Source organism: Ambystoma mexicanum, chromosome 10 (assembly GCF_040938575.1).
Source record: "Ambystoma mexicanum isolate Mex_15411 chromosome 10, UKY_AmexF1_1, whole genome shotgun sequence".
Classification (NCBI taxonomy): domain Eukaryota; kingdom Metazoa; phylum Chordata; class Amphibia; order Caudata; family Ambystomatidae; genus Ambystoma; species Ambystoma mexicanum.
In genome coordinates, this window is record NC_090932.1 from 725,311,121 (window position 1) to 725,328,205 (window position 17,085).

At 47.7% G+C, this 17,085-nt stretch overlaps 1 protein-coding gene across 3 annotated transcripts in view; it reads right to left on the bottom strand.

The window, feature by feature from the left end:
• The window catches only part of HLTF (helicase like transcription factor), a 1,760,895-nt gene that overhangs the window by 1,156,875 nt on the left and 586,935 nt on the right, over positions 1-17,085 (bottom strand). For all 3 annotated transcript variants that reach the window (XM_069618321.1, XM_069618322.1, XM_069618323.1), the window contains exon 11: positions 8,191-8,278. In XM_069618321.1, coding sequence (XP_069474422.1) covers positions 8,191-8,278 — 88 coding nt within the window. The remainder of the gene's footprint in view (positions 1-8,190; positions 8,279-17,085) is intronic.

Sequence of the window (17,085 nt, forward strand, 5' to 3'; positions counted from 1 at the left end):
CTACCCCACCCAATCTCCCATACCCTCTACACCCCCCCATCTACACTCTCTCTACCTACACCCACCCTAGCCTCATTCTCTCTACCCTCACTGACTCACCATACCCCCACTCTCTATCCATCCACTCTACCCCCTCCCAATCTCCCCCACTCTCTCTGCCCCACCCACTTAACTCTCTACAACCCAACCAACACGACCCGTTAGCCCCCTCTTATCCTTCCTCTCACACTTTCGCTTCATTTCTTATCCTCTTCTCACTCAGAATATTTCTCACTCATATTTCCACTTGCTCATCTTCGATGGTACCCTCTCTTGATCGCTTCCTCCCTTGCTCTATTACCCTTCCTTCTCATTCTCTTGCACACTTCATTGCATAATTCTTTGAAACTTTGCATTCTACTCCACGCACCAATGGTGCCTATAAAGGCCAAATGAACAGCAGTAAACACCAAAACTATTGGCTTTGCCAATGCTCGTTTTTTTCACATCTGCAAAACACAGCATACATTACATGAGTAGTTTTGCATTTTATGAATGGTTAATAAATAACCATTCAGACCAACCACTTGGTGAGTATTATCCCTTGCATTTTTGCAAATGTAACAAGTGCTGCATTTGTAGCAACCTTTCAGTTGGTTACTGGCCAAGGTGTCCTTTCTTCTGGCAACACATTTGAGAAGACTAGTACGTACTTTATTTTCCTATGGCGGTAGCCTTAGTATATACCATTTGAGGAATATCTCCTTTATATATTGCAAAACTAAAGGATCAGTCTTGAGCAGGTGCCAATGTTTTCTAAGAATTGTCACCACGTTTTTTTAATGAATATCGTGTAATGAATCTAACAGTCTATGTAGTTAGAAATGTCCTTCGTACTCCCATCTAACAGATCAGTTCTCCAGTGGAGTAACTTTGCTGAAAATGTTGGGTGGGGAGGGGGACTGGACATGACAGCTACATGAAAGGGGCGCCTGCCAAATGAGTGGAACAAAATGTTTTGCCCCCTCCCCAACTTTTGAGGCACACATCCTTGCCCGGCCCTAAAATCTAAAATTAGGCCCATGCAGTGCTGTCATTTATGTCCATAACCTGAATAATATGTGAATCCCTATATCCTCAAACTTTATATCCTTTCTTAATTTATTTTTTCATGTTCGTGATATTGTAACCTCGTGCAATTTATTTTGGATCTTATAAAATTACCTGTCAGGATATTGCATGTGGCAACTGATGGCATGCAGAATGTTATTTCCCCAGGTTGGTTTTCTGCAGGTTCTAGTGACAATGTGGTCATTGTCTAACATGATCACTACATTAAAAAACGTTCTTACTGTAGTTGAAAGTCAAATTCTAAATTCATTAGTGTTAAGATGATTGCCAAATGTTAAAAAATATGCTTTATCTCCATCCCAAACTATTAATAAATCATCAATGTATCTGGTCCACTAAATGACTTTACTGGTTTCAGTGAAAATATTGATGTTAAATAGATGTTTTTCGATATTAGCCCCCGAATAGGATAGCAAAGAAAGGAGTATACTTCGCTCCCATAGCTACTCCCCAAATGTGCTTGTAATATTTACCATTGAACATTTTTGTGCATGGTAAAATTGAACAGTTTCAGTATCATTCGACCATCAGCACTATAATGTAGTAACTATACACATCAATAAAACATGACCTGCCTATGAAAGCTCTAAAGTGTTTCTTACAGCAAGAATCAGTCGGCTATCATCAACATTGTGACATATTGTAACTTCTGAATTTTACAACAGTATTTTTACAGTCAATGGTAAATATTACAAGCAAATCAGGCGATTAGCTATGGCAGCAAAGGTGGCTTCTTTTCCCACAGGTGCTGTTTTCAGGTTTCAATTATCCACGACTTGCACCCGTAGCCAACAAAGATCCCGGCAATCCAGAAAAGAAACCAAGGCACTTCCCAGTACATTTACCTTCAAGTCAGGAGTGAAAAATCTAGCAAGCAAGACTTCAAGGAGGAGAAAGAATCCGGGTAAGTGGGAAGTCAAAGTACACATATTACATATCCATAAGGTGAAAGCAAGGAAATAATAAGAAGCCTGATTATAAGCTCACACTGAAGGTGGGCTTTAAGTAGCAGAGCAGATTGAAGGACACCAGGACTGTGTATCACTGAACGCTACAAGAGCCCACACCCCATTTAATACTCTGGGGCCTGGTCCAAAGGGGAAAGGTGCAATATAATAACTCTGGTGTGGAGAAAAAGTTTTACTTTCCGGATTGAAGCAGATTGCTCCGATACAGTAAAGGACGGCACTCTGTTCTAGGTGTGCAGAAGCTTAGCAAATTAAATATGGGACAGAAGGTGCGCTCCCAATAGCAGCTTATGCCAAGGGGGGAAAAGAAACATACCCTACAGGGTTCATCTAAAGCCTCTCAGATTAAATCAAACCCATTATTAAAGCTTTGGGCACTGGACCAAGAAACATCCACAGCAGCAAACGCACAGATATCTACGTCCCAAGAGAGAGCTAGCATTGTTGAGTTTGGGATGGCAGCATCTAAAGAGGACTTCACTGTGTTTTTTCAGGAGTTCCCAAAAAAATGTCAGCCTCTTTCCAACAACAGTTTACCACTTTTGCAGATGAAATCAGACAGTCGCAATCAGATTTCGACAATGATATTGCGTTTCTAGGATAACGTGTTGATAAAAATGAGAAGGCTATACAGGAACTAACACAAGAGAGCAAACCAGCAGACTTAGCTCTGGAAGATCTTGCGAGGATAACACAAAATATGGAGATACAGTGTGAAGATTTAGAAAATAGATCCCATCGATCTAACATTCGTATAAGAAATTTACTGGGATCTATCAATGATGTTGACCTGAAGGACACTGTCGCGCACATCTTCACAGACCTAATTCCGGGAGACGAAACGGCTGTGGTCTTGTTAGATCGCCTTTATAGAACAGGCCCGAAAAGAACTGATCCAGGGGCTCGCACAAGTGATGTTTTGGCAGCATCTTCCTCTTACCTGCAGAAAGAGCAGATCCTTAAGAAAGCAAAGGAACTACCAACAATTACCTAGAACGGGTCGTAGATGCAACTTTTTCAGGACTCCTCGCAGATCACCCTGCAAAAGCGGCAGGAGATGCAGCCGGTAGTGAGAACACTCCAAGCAAGAGGAATTAAATATAAGTAGACATTCCCTTTCGGATTGATCTTTTCTTTGGAGGGCAGACAATACAGGATAAACATGAAGCTGGCATGGCCTTACTTCAAATTGAAGACCAGGAATTGGAAGGCTCTACGGACTGAGGACAGGCAAACAGCCCAACAACGTAAACCATGGGAATGATCCACAGTAACTGATCACAGAAGAAAGGAAAGGGCAAAACAATAAGAGTGGAAATCCAGGATTTATAGGCCCTAGCATTAAACCTGGACCGGAACACGACGCAAGCAACCTGGGAATAACTTGTGCAGTAAGATCAAGGCCGGTCATAAGGAATACGAAGAGATCGGGTCTCAGCGTGCACCATCTTGGAATTTTATCTGTTCAAGTAACATATGGGGGTACTAGGTGCCTCGCACATTGCACTGGGGTTAAAGTTGACTCACGGCTGGGGATTTGTACCCCGGAAATTATTAGTAACCGTGATTCACATCAGGGGACTTAGTTTGAGGATGTAGTAGGGAAGGTTGGGGAGAGCTGGGGTACCTATTGGAAGGGGGAAGCGCCCGGTAGAGGGTTTGGGGGCCTGCTGCATGGTTTTTTTAATGGGAGTTTGATGAATGTCGGATTTAACAGCTTGTCTTGGTTAAGATTTCAATTTTTCTGTTTTGTTGAATACCATTCAGGTGCCCCAGGCTTAATATTCGGGGCCTGAATGCCCCACCAAAACGCAGGAAGCTAGATGCGCTCTTGGGGCGCTACCAACAGGACTTGGTGGTGCTCCAAGAGACCCATGTAGATCAAGCAGATAGAGTTAAGCTTCGACTGAGACGGTACCCGAAGGTGATACAGGCAAATGCAGACCGTAAGGTGGCAGGGGCGTTGATAGCATTACATACAGTTCACATGTTAAGGTCGTACGAAAATACATAAGGAGGGGCGATCTGTTTATATGGTAATTTCCATTGGCCTCCTGAAGGCGATGGTGGCTTCAATATACGCATCGAACACAGAAATGGATGGCTTTATAAAATCAACCCTCACACTACTGGAAGCCTTCAGGGAGGGGGAAATAATGCGAATCAGGACTTAAATATGGCATGGCACCTGACCCGGGACCGCAGTGCAATCACTTACTCCCCGCAACCAGCGCCATCCAAGACATTAAAACAAAAATGTTCAAGCTTAACTCTGGTGGATGTGTGTCCTTCAATTCACAGGTAGGACAGAGTTTACACATTTTAGTCAAATGTACACCAGACCTTTTCACGAATTAACGTCTGGATCACAAAGCCACTAGTAGGGTTGGTAACACAAATGTCTAGCCTGGATAGCTCCCTTGAATTTGAAGGCAAGATCATGCATTTTTTCGAGTTGAATTCGCAATCGGATATTTCAGCAAATGTAACGTGGGATGCGTTTAAAGCAACACATTTTGCGGAGCTCATATAGCGGAAGTGGAGTATAGGCGCAAACAAAGATTAGCCTTAGAGATAGAATAGGAGTTAGAGTTAAAACAAATAATGAAGAAAATGTAAACTAATATTAGTCCTTCTATCCAAAGGCTATTTAGAACGGTGGCTAGCAAATTAAATTTACTTCGAGCAAGAAAAGCTGAAAAGTCTCCATTATATGTTAGACAAAAATAGGTTAAAGCCAATAGAGCAGATTGTTTGCTAGACAGACAATTGCACCAAAAATAGCCTCTCAAACGGTTCAATCCATCCAAACCCTAGCTGGGGATTTAGTTAGAGAAACACCACACATTTCGCAATTCCACACCTTTTACTCAGATCTAGAACGGTCAGAATGTCCAGATCAAGGAAATCAGGCGGCATATTTAAAAGCAATTGACCTTCCCCAAAATAACACTGGAAGATCGGGAGAGCCTGGAAGGGGATATTACCGCGAAAAAAAAACTCAGGGTAATAAATTCCCTCCCCCGAATAAATCTCCAGGCCCTGATGGTTTTACTGCCCAATTCTACAAGACATTTCGGAAGGCAGTGACAACGAAATTAGTAAATTTGTACAACTCATTCGCTTGCTCAGGGCATATTTCCTTCACAATGGAAGAGGCAAAAATAGTTATTTTTCCAAAACCTGGGAAAGATCCTACTAGATGTGGTTCCTACCGGTCTATAGCCCTTATGAATATAGATGCAAAAATATATTTTAACATTTTGGCAAACAGGCTTGAAATTCTGCTTCCCGCAATTATACATCCAGATTGATCTGGTTTCCTAAAGCACAGGCAGACTCAGCACAACATCAGAAGAACTTGTCACATTTTGGAAAAAGTAGGAAAAAAGAGCATATCCGTGACTTTACTCTCCCTTGTTGCCGAAAAGGCTTTTTATCGGGTTGAGTGGGGGTTTCTTTTCATAACACTAACAAAGATGGGCTTTGGCCCGAAGTTTTTGGGAAAAATGTAAGTAAATTATAAAACAATGACCGCCCACCTTCTAATAAACTGACAGCTTTCCCCACCTATCATACTTTAAAGAGAGAACAAGCAGGGATGCCCAATGTCACAGCTTCTATAATGCATATGTCTCATACCATTTTTAGCTAACGTACACCAAATTAACGATATATCTGGGATAATGTTTTGTGGGATCCCTCAGAAAATCATGGCATATGCAGACGATATGTTGTTTGTAACAGATCCGGTAAGATCTTTGGCCTCTCTCATTCTATACCCCCTTCTCGCTCCCTTTGTTCTGCGGATCTCTTCTTACTTTCTGTTCCCCCTTGTGCCTCTTCTCGCTTCCGCTCCTTCAAGTCCTTGCCCCCCTACATTGGAACTCTAGCTCTTTCTATCCGCTCCATCCCCACCTATTCCTCCTTCCGCGCCTCCTTGAAATCACTCCTTTATTCCCCACCCTGACACCTTCCCTTTCACCTCTCTCCCTCTCTCTCTAGTACCCCCTCAAAGTTCTCATTACCTTCCCCTTCTCTCCCAAGTCTCTCCTCCCACTGACTCACTTTTCTCCTTACTCTCACCCTCTTCCCTTCCTTCCCCATTTTCTCCTTTCTTCTTCATCCTCATTTGTAAATTGTCCTACTTACTGCTTTATGGGTTTGATTCATACATATTGTTGTTTGCTTCTATAGTTTTTGTTGGATGTATTCTTGTTGTTTATTTGCAAAGCGCTTTGGATTAAAACGCTATATAAATAAAATAAATACAAATACAAAATACAAATTGAACGTGAACTTAACTATGGTGCAGTGGCAGGATTAAAAATCAATCATGCCAAATATGAAATATTAAATCTTTCTCTTTCAGCTGAGGAAGTACATCAGCTTCGTATGCAAACACAATTTAGCTGGGCACAAAACAGCATTAAACTTTAAGGCGTCACAGTTCCTCCGGAATTATCAAGGATGTACAAAGTCAACTACCCTCCATTATTGAAAGAAATAGCGAGTCAACGTAGTAAATGGGGCCCTTTGACTATATCCTGACTTGGTCGTATCAACACGATAAAAATGGTAATCCTCCCATTACTGGGCACAGGCATCATTTGTTGTAAAATGCTCCTGTTTTACTTAACATCTACTGGACTTTTAATGGGTTACCTTATAAAACCAGTTGTAAACTGCACAGAATTTTACCAATTTTCCACAAAAAGTATTCAGTAAAATGCACCATCTCAACCCATCATTTTAAAATGTTTATTGGGAGGGAATTCCCCAGGTCCTCTCCCCTGAAACTGAACTAAGGCTGGCTGGGCTTACCTAGGCTTGCCTGCTTAAATTAGTGGAAAAAGGATACGCACCCGCAGCCCTCCCCACCCCCGCCATGAAAGAAGACAAAAAAAACAACAAAATAAATCACCCACCGCCACGGACTTTGACCCAATTTAACAAAAACACTTCAGGTGTGAGGTTAAAGTAATGAATGCTTAATGTGGTTCTAAAGCGCTAATGGTAAATGGGCGAAGCCACAATTATATGCCTGTAGACCTTGAAAAGCACTGCAAACTCTTTTTAATGCAAAGCTGCATATTACAATAAGCTCCCTTAGTATGGTCTGGCAATGTAGAACCGAAATGACTGCTGCGAAGCATCCAAAATAAATGGCATGAACTAATGTTATGTTGTATCATTTCAATAAAGATTTCCCAATAATTGTTTTTAAAGATGTAATTAATTTTTGTTTTAAAGTTCGGGAGTTATTAGGCAATGCTAGAATGATCTCAAACTCCAGTCATTACCTGCTAACGTGGAGATAGGTTAGGCTAAGCAATTCTATTCAAGCTCAAAAATGATTGTGTGTACTTGGGAAAGTTGAGGCAAAAATCATTATTTTACCATCATTTCTGAAACTGCACTCTAACAAGTGCGAAGTAATTTTAAATGTTGCAATAAAATGTGATTCGAGGTTAATCGTAATTGGAGTAACAATTGCAAAGTCACATTTCCTGAGACAGTCACAATATTAAAGGACACACGGGAGAAAGTATTGGCTGAGACAATTAATGAATGCATTAAATACATGCATTGTTAACTGTTAAATTCATACACTAGAACAAGAGTGTTCATACATGTCAGAAGAGAGTATTTTAATTCATTTGTGTTTTCTTTGTTTGCATTCTGGTACTTGCTGTTCTACATTTATAATTGGATAAACAAAACTTCAATTATCAGTATGCAAAAGGAAAAAACAGGATTAGATAACTTACTAGAGACTGACATGGATCAACTAGAGCGCTCAGACAAAGGTGTTCAATTATGGCTTTGATGAGTAATCTGACATTGGGAATGTAAATATGGCACATAAATACACCAAAGATTTTGCAGTTCTGTAGTATAGGTCTACATCTACTTAGTTTTGCCAACAGAAGCCATCACATGTTTAGGACACCCAAGAAGGTAGAGCAAACGCTAGGAAAATTAAGTGACTTTCAGTTGTTTAATGTACAACAAAATATATGCATCACATTTTAATTGTGAGAAGTCTACTTAAAATGTTACAATTGTAAATATGCTATATATCTTAATTCAAAATATCTGTAAAATGTACCTTTTTGGACGGCCATCAGAAGTCTCTGCTTGAACCATATTAGTAATTTCATTTCCATCTCGCTCAACTTTAATATTTTGGGCTGTAGCTTAAAAAATAAGTTCATACGAAGATATGAGTGCATTAAAAACAAATCAAAAGCAATGACAAACACATTAAAGAGAGGATATGACAGGTTATTAATAACGTGCTTAATACCCAGAAGTTTCTAAGCGCGGACCCGGGGATCGAACCCGTGTAGCTCTGTGTAGTCTTGCTTCAAAGGTGAGCACGTTGCTCCTGAGCTATGCGCCCAAGAATGAAAACATTTGAAAAGAACATGCCAATATGTGAAGAAAAGGTACTTGCATACGACAGTTTTGCTTCTGGTTCATCCTCAGATTCAAATGAAGTAAATCCACACAAGAAGTTTGGATCGAGAATATTATTTTAGAATTTTAAAGACACAACATTATTTTCCTGGGGTTTAAATGCAAAACAAACAAAAAAACTGCTATACAGCAAAGCTCCTCATTGAGGCTTAATAAGGAACAAGTTACTTACCTGTAACTGTTGTTCTCCAGCATGGGTCTGGCATGGATTCACATGCTCATGAATATTCCCCGTCGTCAGGCTGGGAATCCTCGGTAAAGAAAAAACCAGTATCAGTTTCGTTTCTGATCTGTCTTTCGTAGTAGTAACCAATCACTGGTCTCTGCGTCATACTGACCACAGCCAATGACTGCCCTCTACCTAAGCACCGCCTCTGGCAGCCATCTTCAGATTTGGAAGCACGTTAAGTGGCAGTATGACCAAGTGAAGAGCCGCAGAGGGGTAGGCGGGAGGGTTCGCATGTGAATCCATGCCAGACCCATGCTGGAGAACAACAGTTACAGGTAAGTAACTTGTTCCTTCTCCAGCATGGGGTCTGGCATGGATTCACATGCTCATGAATAAAGAATACATAGCAGTACACACATGCACAACCAGGGGAGGTGGCAAAGGCTCAACATTAAGCATTACATCAAACTCAACATTAAGCATCTTACCTCCTCACCAGGCTCACCTCAGGCGAACAGGTTGCGCAGCACTGCTTGGCCGACCCTGGACTCCTCCCTGGAATCCCGATCGACGCAGTAGAATTTCGTGAAGGTGTGCGTCGACCTCCACGTAGCAGCCCTGCATATGTCCAGCAGGGGCACACCAGAAAGGAACGCCGTGGTAGCTGCGATCGCTCTGGTGGAATGGGCTCTCGGATGACCAGGCAGCGGTCGGTTTGCCAACCGATGACAGTACAAGATACAGCCGGAGAGCCATCTGGAAATGGAAGCCTTCAAGAGAGCCTTCCCCTGATTGACAGGTCCAAAGTTCACAAAGAGTTGTGACGTCTTCCGAAAACACTTCGTGCGGTCCACGTAGAACTTCAGCGCTCTAGCCACATCCAGCGAGTGCAAAGTCCTCTCAGCCGGCGACGAAGGCGACGGGAAGAACACAGGCAACACCAAGGGTTCGTTGAGATGGAAGTCCGACGGTACCTTGGGCATGAAGGAGGGGTGCGTCCTGAGCACTACCCTCGTGTCGTGAAAAGTCAAGTACGGGGCCTTGCAGGAAAGGGCCTGGATCTCTCCCACCCGTCGTGCGGAGGTGATGGCCACAAGAAATGCTGTTTTCCACAACAGAAACTTCAACGGGGCCGAGTGCAGAGGCTCGAACGGAGGTCCCATGAGCTTGGTCAGCACCACGTTGAGCTCCCACGCCGGGGCCGGCGCCTTCACCGGCGGGAACGATCTGAACAGTCCCTTCATGAACTCTTTCACCAGACGATGAAACCACAGGGACGACTGGCCCGTGGTTCTGGTGTATCGGGAGATCGCAGCAAGATGAATCTTGATGGACGCGTGTGCCAGTCCAGTTTTGGCCAGCGTCAGCAGGTACGGCAGTACCTGGGGAGCCGTAATCCGTAGAGGGTTAATCTTCTGTGCGTGGCACCAGACAGAAAACCTCTTCCATTTGTGTCCGTAGCATTTAAGAGTCGAGGACGCCCTGGCCTTTGCAAGAACCTCTCTGCAGTCGGCCGGTATGTCGTATCCTCCAAACTCTAGCGCTGCAGGAGCCAGGCCTGCAAGTTCAGCGATTTCGGGTCGTGGTGGAGGATGGCGCCTCCTTCCCTGGAGAGCAGATCCGCGTCCACCGGCAGCTTGATTGGCGGGGACGCTGACAAGTCCAGAAGGTCCGGGAACCATATCTGCCTCGGCCACGCAGGTGCGACGAGGATCATCCTGCACCATGACCTCTTGAGCTGGTTGACGAGCCGGATTAGCAGTGGCAAAGGAGGGAACGCGTAGAGGAACAGGCCCTCCCAGGGGAACGAGAAAGCATCGCCCATGCTCCTTGCCTGGGGAAACCTGCTGGCGAACCTCCGGCACTTGGAGTTCGTCGCCGTCGCGAACAGGTCGATCTGGGGTGTGCCCCACCGTCGGAAGAGGCGATCCACTAGATCCTGCCGTAGTTCCCACTCGTGGCACGAGCGCAGCTCCCTGCTGAGTGAGTCGGCGGTGGTGTTTTTTATCCCTGCCAGATGAAACGGCACCAGAAACATCCCTTGGGCGACTGCCCAATGCCACAGGTCCTGCGCCTCCCTGGACAGTGCTGGGGACCTGGTTCCGCCCTGTTTCCTGATGTAAAACATGGTGGTGGTGTTGTCGGTGAAGATCCTCACCACCTTGCCCTTGAGGGACAGAAGGAAGGACCTGAGGGCCCAAAACACTGCACGGAGCTCCAGGACATTGATATGTAGGGATTTCTCCGTCGGGAGCCAAAGGCCTCTTGCGTGCAGATTTTCGGTGTGCGCTCCCCACCCTTCCAGGGAGGCATCCGTGGTCACTGTCTCCTGGTGGGCTGGGGTCTGGAAGTCCATGCCCGCCGTCAGATGCGCGCGGGTGCCCCACCACCGGATCGCTCGTCAGAAACTCTCGTCGAGTGTGATCCTTTCCTCGAAGCTGCCCGTCGTTTGGATCCAGCGCGCGTCCAGGAACTCATGCAACGGGCGCATCCGGAGCCTGCACATGGGAATGAGGTAGATGCAGGAAGACATCATTCCGAGGAGGGACTTGATGGACCTCACCTTGGCCGCGTCGGCCACCAACATCCGCTGCACCTTGCCCAGGATGGTCCTGGTCCTCTCCTCCGACGGGGAGGCCAGAAGGGACACTGTGTTGAGCCTCGCTCCCAGAAACAGAGCGTCTTGCGCGGGTACCAGGTGGGATTTGGCGTAGTTCACGGAGAATCCCAAGTCCGTGAGAAGTTGGACGGTCCTTGCCGTGTGAACCACGGCGAGCTCCCTCGTCTTGGCTCGGATGAGCCAGTCGTCCAGGTAGGGGTAGACGTGGATCCCTTCGCGGCGCAGCTGCGCCGCCACCGGTGCGAGGCACTTGGTGAACACCCTGGGTGCCGACCGTAGTCCGAAGGGGAGGGCTTTGAACTGGTAATGACGCCCTTGGACCACAAACCTGAGGAATTTTCGGTGCCCCTTTAGGATGGGAATATGGAAGTAGGCATCCTCCAAATCCAACGACGACAGGAAGTCTCCTTCCTCCAGCTGACCCAGGACGTGCTGGACGGTGACCATCCGGAACTTTTGCGCCTTGATGAACTTGTTCAGACGTCGCAGGTCCAGGATGGGGCGCCATCCCCCCGTCTTCTTCTTCACGAGAAAGTATCTCGAGTAAACTCCGGAGCCCCGAAGCCTCTTTGGGACGAGTTCAATGGCGCCCTTCCTGAGCATCGCCTTTACCTCCAGGAGAAGTTGAGGGACGTGAAGTTCTTTCCTGGCCACGGGGGGGACGCGCGGACACCTTCTTTGAAACTCGAGCGCGTGGCCCCGGGCCAAGGCGTCCAGCACCCAACGGTCGGTGGAGATGGACTCCCACACGCTGACGAAGCTCGCCAGCCGGCCTCCCACCGGGGTGCTTCGGTGGGGGCCCGACCCCACGGCCGGTTCAATCCTGCTTCGACGAGGCTTTGCCGCCTTGACCTCCTTGGCGACGACGGCGGGGTCCGCCAGACTTGCCTCGTCCTCTGTAGGCCTCCTGAGACGACGAGCGGGCCGCTTGACGGTAGGTGGAGAAACGGCCGCCGGAACCTTTGGAGGCGCCCTTGCCTCCGCTGCTCCGAAAGGGCGTCCGTCGTTGTTGCAGAACTCCAAGGGCCCGGGCCGTCTCGGTGTCTGCTTTAATGGCCTGAAGGCAATCGTCCACTGTTTTCCCAAACAGGTTATTCCCATCGAAGGGCATGTCCAGGACCCTGGTCTGAACGTCTTGACGGAAGTCCGTAGCCTTGAGCCATCCACGCCGCCTAAGGCAAACGCCGTTGCCCAACTGGCGGAACCCAGTGTCGGCGATGTCCGTCGCAACGGTAATGGCGTGGTCCGAAGCCACCTCACCTTCCTGCAGGATCTCCAGGGCCTCTGCCCTCTTGTCGTCCGGCAACAAGTCCAGCAGGGGAGCCAGTTTGTACCAGAGCTCCCTGTCGTAGCGGGCCACGATAGCCAAGGTGTTGGCCGCTTTAATCGTCGTCGCTGCAGACGAGATGACTCTGCGTCCCATAGCGTCCAATTTCTTTCCCTCGCCGTCCGGTGGGGAAGTCGATGTGCAGGCCGCACCCCCCCCCCCCGCTTTCTTCCTGGCCGCCGCAGAGACGACGGAGTCCGGGGTAGGCTGCGCCCGGAGGCACAGGGCGGCCGTGTCCGGGACCCGGTACTTCTTCTCGTACCGGTCTCTTCTAGCTGGCGTCGTGGAAGGGTTCTTGAGGAGGGTGAGGCCCTCATCCCAAATGTCGTCCAATAGAGGCACTGCGAGGACCGTCTTCCTCTTGGCCTCGCGCCGCTGATAAAGGAAACCTTCCTTCTTCTTCGCCTCAGGGCAGAGTTGGAAAAGCTCGGATGCCCTGGTGATCATGGAGTGGAACGATCCAATCTCGTCGTGCGGAGAAGCCCTGGTGGGAGGCGACGACGGTACATCCTCGTCGTATACCTCGTCGTCCGTACCCGTCGCTGCCGTGTCAGTCCCCGTATCATCCCCTCGGGTGGACGGGGAGGAGGGCTGGAAGGGACGCGACGGCTGAAAAGGAGGTGGAGGGTGGATCCTTCTTTTCTTGGTAGGGGGAACACCAGAAGGTCCCGGTTCTGGGTCCCCCGACGGGAGAGGTTCCGTCGGCAACGGTAGTCTCGTCCTTATCTCTGAGCATAAGGACTGTATAGCCAACAAAATGGCCGCCGAGTTGTCTCGCGGCACTGGCAGAGGGGAATCCGACGGGCGATCAGGGGCCCCGTCGGTACCCTCGACGATGTCGTCGTCACCTGCGTCGGGATCCATCCCGACGGGCCGGTCTTCTTCCACGCCGAGGCCGTGGCTTAAGACCTCGACCAGCTCCTCCTCCGAGGTTGAGGCCGAATCTACGACGACGCCCTGCCCCCCCTTTTTCTTCCCCACGGGGGATCTCACGGGGGTCCTATCGATGGGCACAAAAGAGGACTCCCTCCAACGTGGCAGGGAGACTCTGAGCCCCGAGGTCGCCACCGCTGGTGTAGCCTCCACAGGCTGAGCCAGGGCCACCGCGACAGTTTCGATAGAGGGCTTGGCCGGATGGATTAAGGCCTTCACCACCTTAGGTGCGCTCACCGCCTTATCCTTGAGGGGGGGGGGGGACACTGCCTCGCTCCCCCTCCGCCTTCGAGCTCGACCGGGGCCTCTCCAGGAGCTTCGCCGGGTGCTCGGCCTTCCTCTTACCCGACCCAGAGCGTTGGCTCGTGGTTGATGGTGCCGGGGAGGGTGCGCCCTGCCTGGCGCCCGTAGAGCCCGACCGTTCGGCGCTCCCGGTGCCAGCGGACTCGCGGTGCTTGGCCTTATGTTGGACCCCCGTCGCCGGGGCGTCCTCAAAGGTCTTAGAAGACCGCTCGGATTTCTTCCTCTTCTTCTCGCCGGACGGGCTCTTCCCTTCTAGCCAGTTGGCGAGACGTTGATGGCGGTCCTTCATGGTCCGCTCCGACATGTTGCCGCAAAACGCACAGTCCTTCTCCACGTGCGTCTTGTCCTCATGTAGGCAGTAAAGACAGAAAGAGTGTTCGTCCTCCTTGAAGACGTTCTGCAGCTGGCATCCAGGGCAGACCCTGAACAGCTTTCCGGGCGTCGAGCTTCCCTTCTCCTGGGCCATGACCGGGCCTGAGAAACTTCTGGAGTCCTCCAAAAGCGTAGCTCGACGAAATCTTCACCCTTGAGGGGCGCAGACGAATCCGACACGGGTCCCCGTTGATCGGATGGAGAGTCGGTGGAGCTTGAGGCTCTTTTGACCGAAAAAACGAAGTTTTTGAGAAAAAACGTGAAAAAAAATAGCACTAACGCTCGAGAGCAATAGCACGAGGATCCCAACACATGAACGTGCGGTAAAAATCTGAAGATGGCTGCCAGAGGCGGTGCTTAGGTAGAGGGCAGTCATTGGCTGTGGTCAGTATGACGCAGAGACCAGTGATTGGTTACTACTACGAAAGACAGATCAGAAACGAAACTGATACTGGTTTTTTCTTTACCGAGGATTCCCAGCCTGACGACGGGGAATATTCATGAGCATGTGAATCCATGCCAGACCCCATGCTGGAGAATTAAGATAATCTTATAAATCCAATGGACTCTTCCCTCTCTTTTTCAACGGTTGGCAATAAAGTAACTATCTTAACTTGGTTGAATACTCTTGCCGTATAACTATTCAAATTGGTACATTTTCCTCTCATGCGCAGAATCATCCTCAGATGAATAAGCTCCTGCTTAGACTTATAGTGGATTCTTCGGACAGAGGCCGGAAGGAAGTTTTTCATTTTATTTATGTAGTGGACATTTGTATGGCGCCCATACTGCAGAAAGTGTTTTCAGGTGCCACAAGAAAAAACAGGAAGGGGAACAGGGGAGAACAAACCACTACTAGGCCTTGTGACATTCAGATCGTGCAAGTGCAGTAAAAGTGCAGTGGAGAAGAAGCCCCCAGTGCTGAGGCAGGTTAAGTGCTAGGGAGCCCATGGAGGGAAGTGCTCAGGGAGACAGGGGAAAGGGTAAAAGTGCAGGGAACAAGTGGACCATCCTCCATAGACTAGTCAGGGAAAGGGAAAGGTGCCCGAAGGAAAGTGCTGGTAATGGGGTGCAGTGGAAGGCTAGTGGGAGTAGGGCCTGGCCCCATTAAGACTCAGAAGAGACCAGTAGCCAGTTGTAGCAGCAGGGGTGACTTTAGCAGGGGAGGGTGAGAGGGTAGGAGGAGAAGAGGAAAGTCTTGAGGAGCTTCTGAAACTTAAGGAGTTCCGGCTGAAGTCAGAGGGGCAGGGAGGCCATTCAGGCCATTCCAGAGGGAGGTTCCTGTCGAGGAAAGATCTACAACCCCCCACTCTCTGCTTGGAGAAACATTTGACCTGCAGAGAGGTAGAGCTAGAGGACCGTAGGTCTCTAGCAGGGAGGTATTTAGGGAGGGGAAAGTTGGATATAGTGCAGTTTCAGGCCCCATAAAGCCTTGTGGATGTTGCAGAGGGTCTTTAATTTGATCCTTGCAGCCACCAGGAGCCAGTGGAGAGCTTTTAGGGCTGGAGAGCTGTGGCCCCTGGGCTTGAGGCCAAGGATAAATCTTGCAGTCCTATTCTGGATTAGTTGAAAAGGGCAGAAAGAAGCAGATTGAGGAAGAGACAGTTGCAAATACAATTAGCACATTGGACTGTACACAATTATTTAAGATTTTTTTTTTTATTTTTTTAGAACATTTGCGTCCCATCTTGTTTATTTGGATGTCATTGATCAAAACATGTGCAATCAAAGACATCCAGCGTGTGACACTCTAGTATATGAGGCGGTCATCTCAAATGAAAACCATGTAACTCTCATAACCAACATAACCAAATATTCTTGATTTTGATTTTTTTGTTCTTTTAAATTTCTAGTTCAGGTAAAGTCTTTATAAAACCTTGTAGGGTGACCTGGCAAGATTAACTTGCCACTACATATTTCGAAACAAGTAGATCGTCGTCAAGTGCCTAAATAAATGAAAAAATAAAAACTAATATTATGACAATTGCCAACACGCCAGTACAATCTTTTTGATTATTTATATATGCAAGTCCTTAGGCGCAACATTTAAATCGCCTCTGTATACAAATAAAGAATACAATCTAAAATGGATTTGATTGTAAATCATCTACTGGCTTACAATACATACTTCAACCGTCATGGCAACACATCTATATCACAGCGTATTCGCTTAATCCAGTTGCAAAAAACTTTCAAGCAATGAATACCCTGACAAATGATCCTTACCTATGCAGTTACATCAGAATAATTTCCATGAACATCATGGGTGCCCGACTAACCTCCCTGCTTGCAGAACGCCTCACCCGACTCCTCCCTCAACAGGGTCCATCATGCCTCACCAACCACCAGGCAAGCCTCAATGTGAAACACGTCCTCCCCATGCCAACACCTACATCACGCACAACGCATGCACAACACACACGCACTATATATATCTAGACTCATTCCTGCTCACTGGATTCCCCTCTCTAATCAGCACTCATCCCTTACTCTTTCAGTCTGGCTATCCTGCCCCGCTGACGCCCTCAATGGGGAGGATCAGTCCACAACTGTTCGGATTTCACCTTCAAACACAATTGGGTAAGATACATGCACCCCTCTCCCTCACCTCTTGTTTTTTTTTTCCGGCTCTACCAGAAATGTCGTCAGGCCTAGTACGGTAGTCGCCTGTCTGTTTCCATTTCCTTCCCACCCTCCCCCTCCGTTCCTTATCTATGTTTTAGCTCTTGCACTATCTGAAATGTCGTCAGGCCGAGTACGATAGTTAATTTCACATCCTTACTGTTCATGGCCTGTAAGA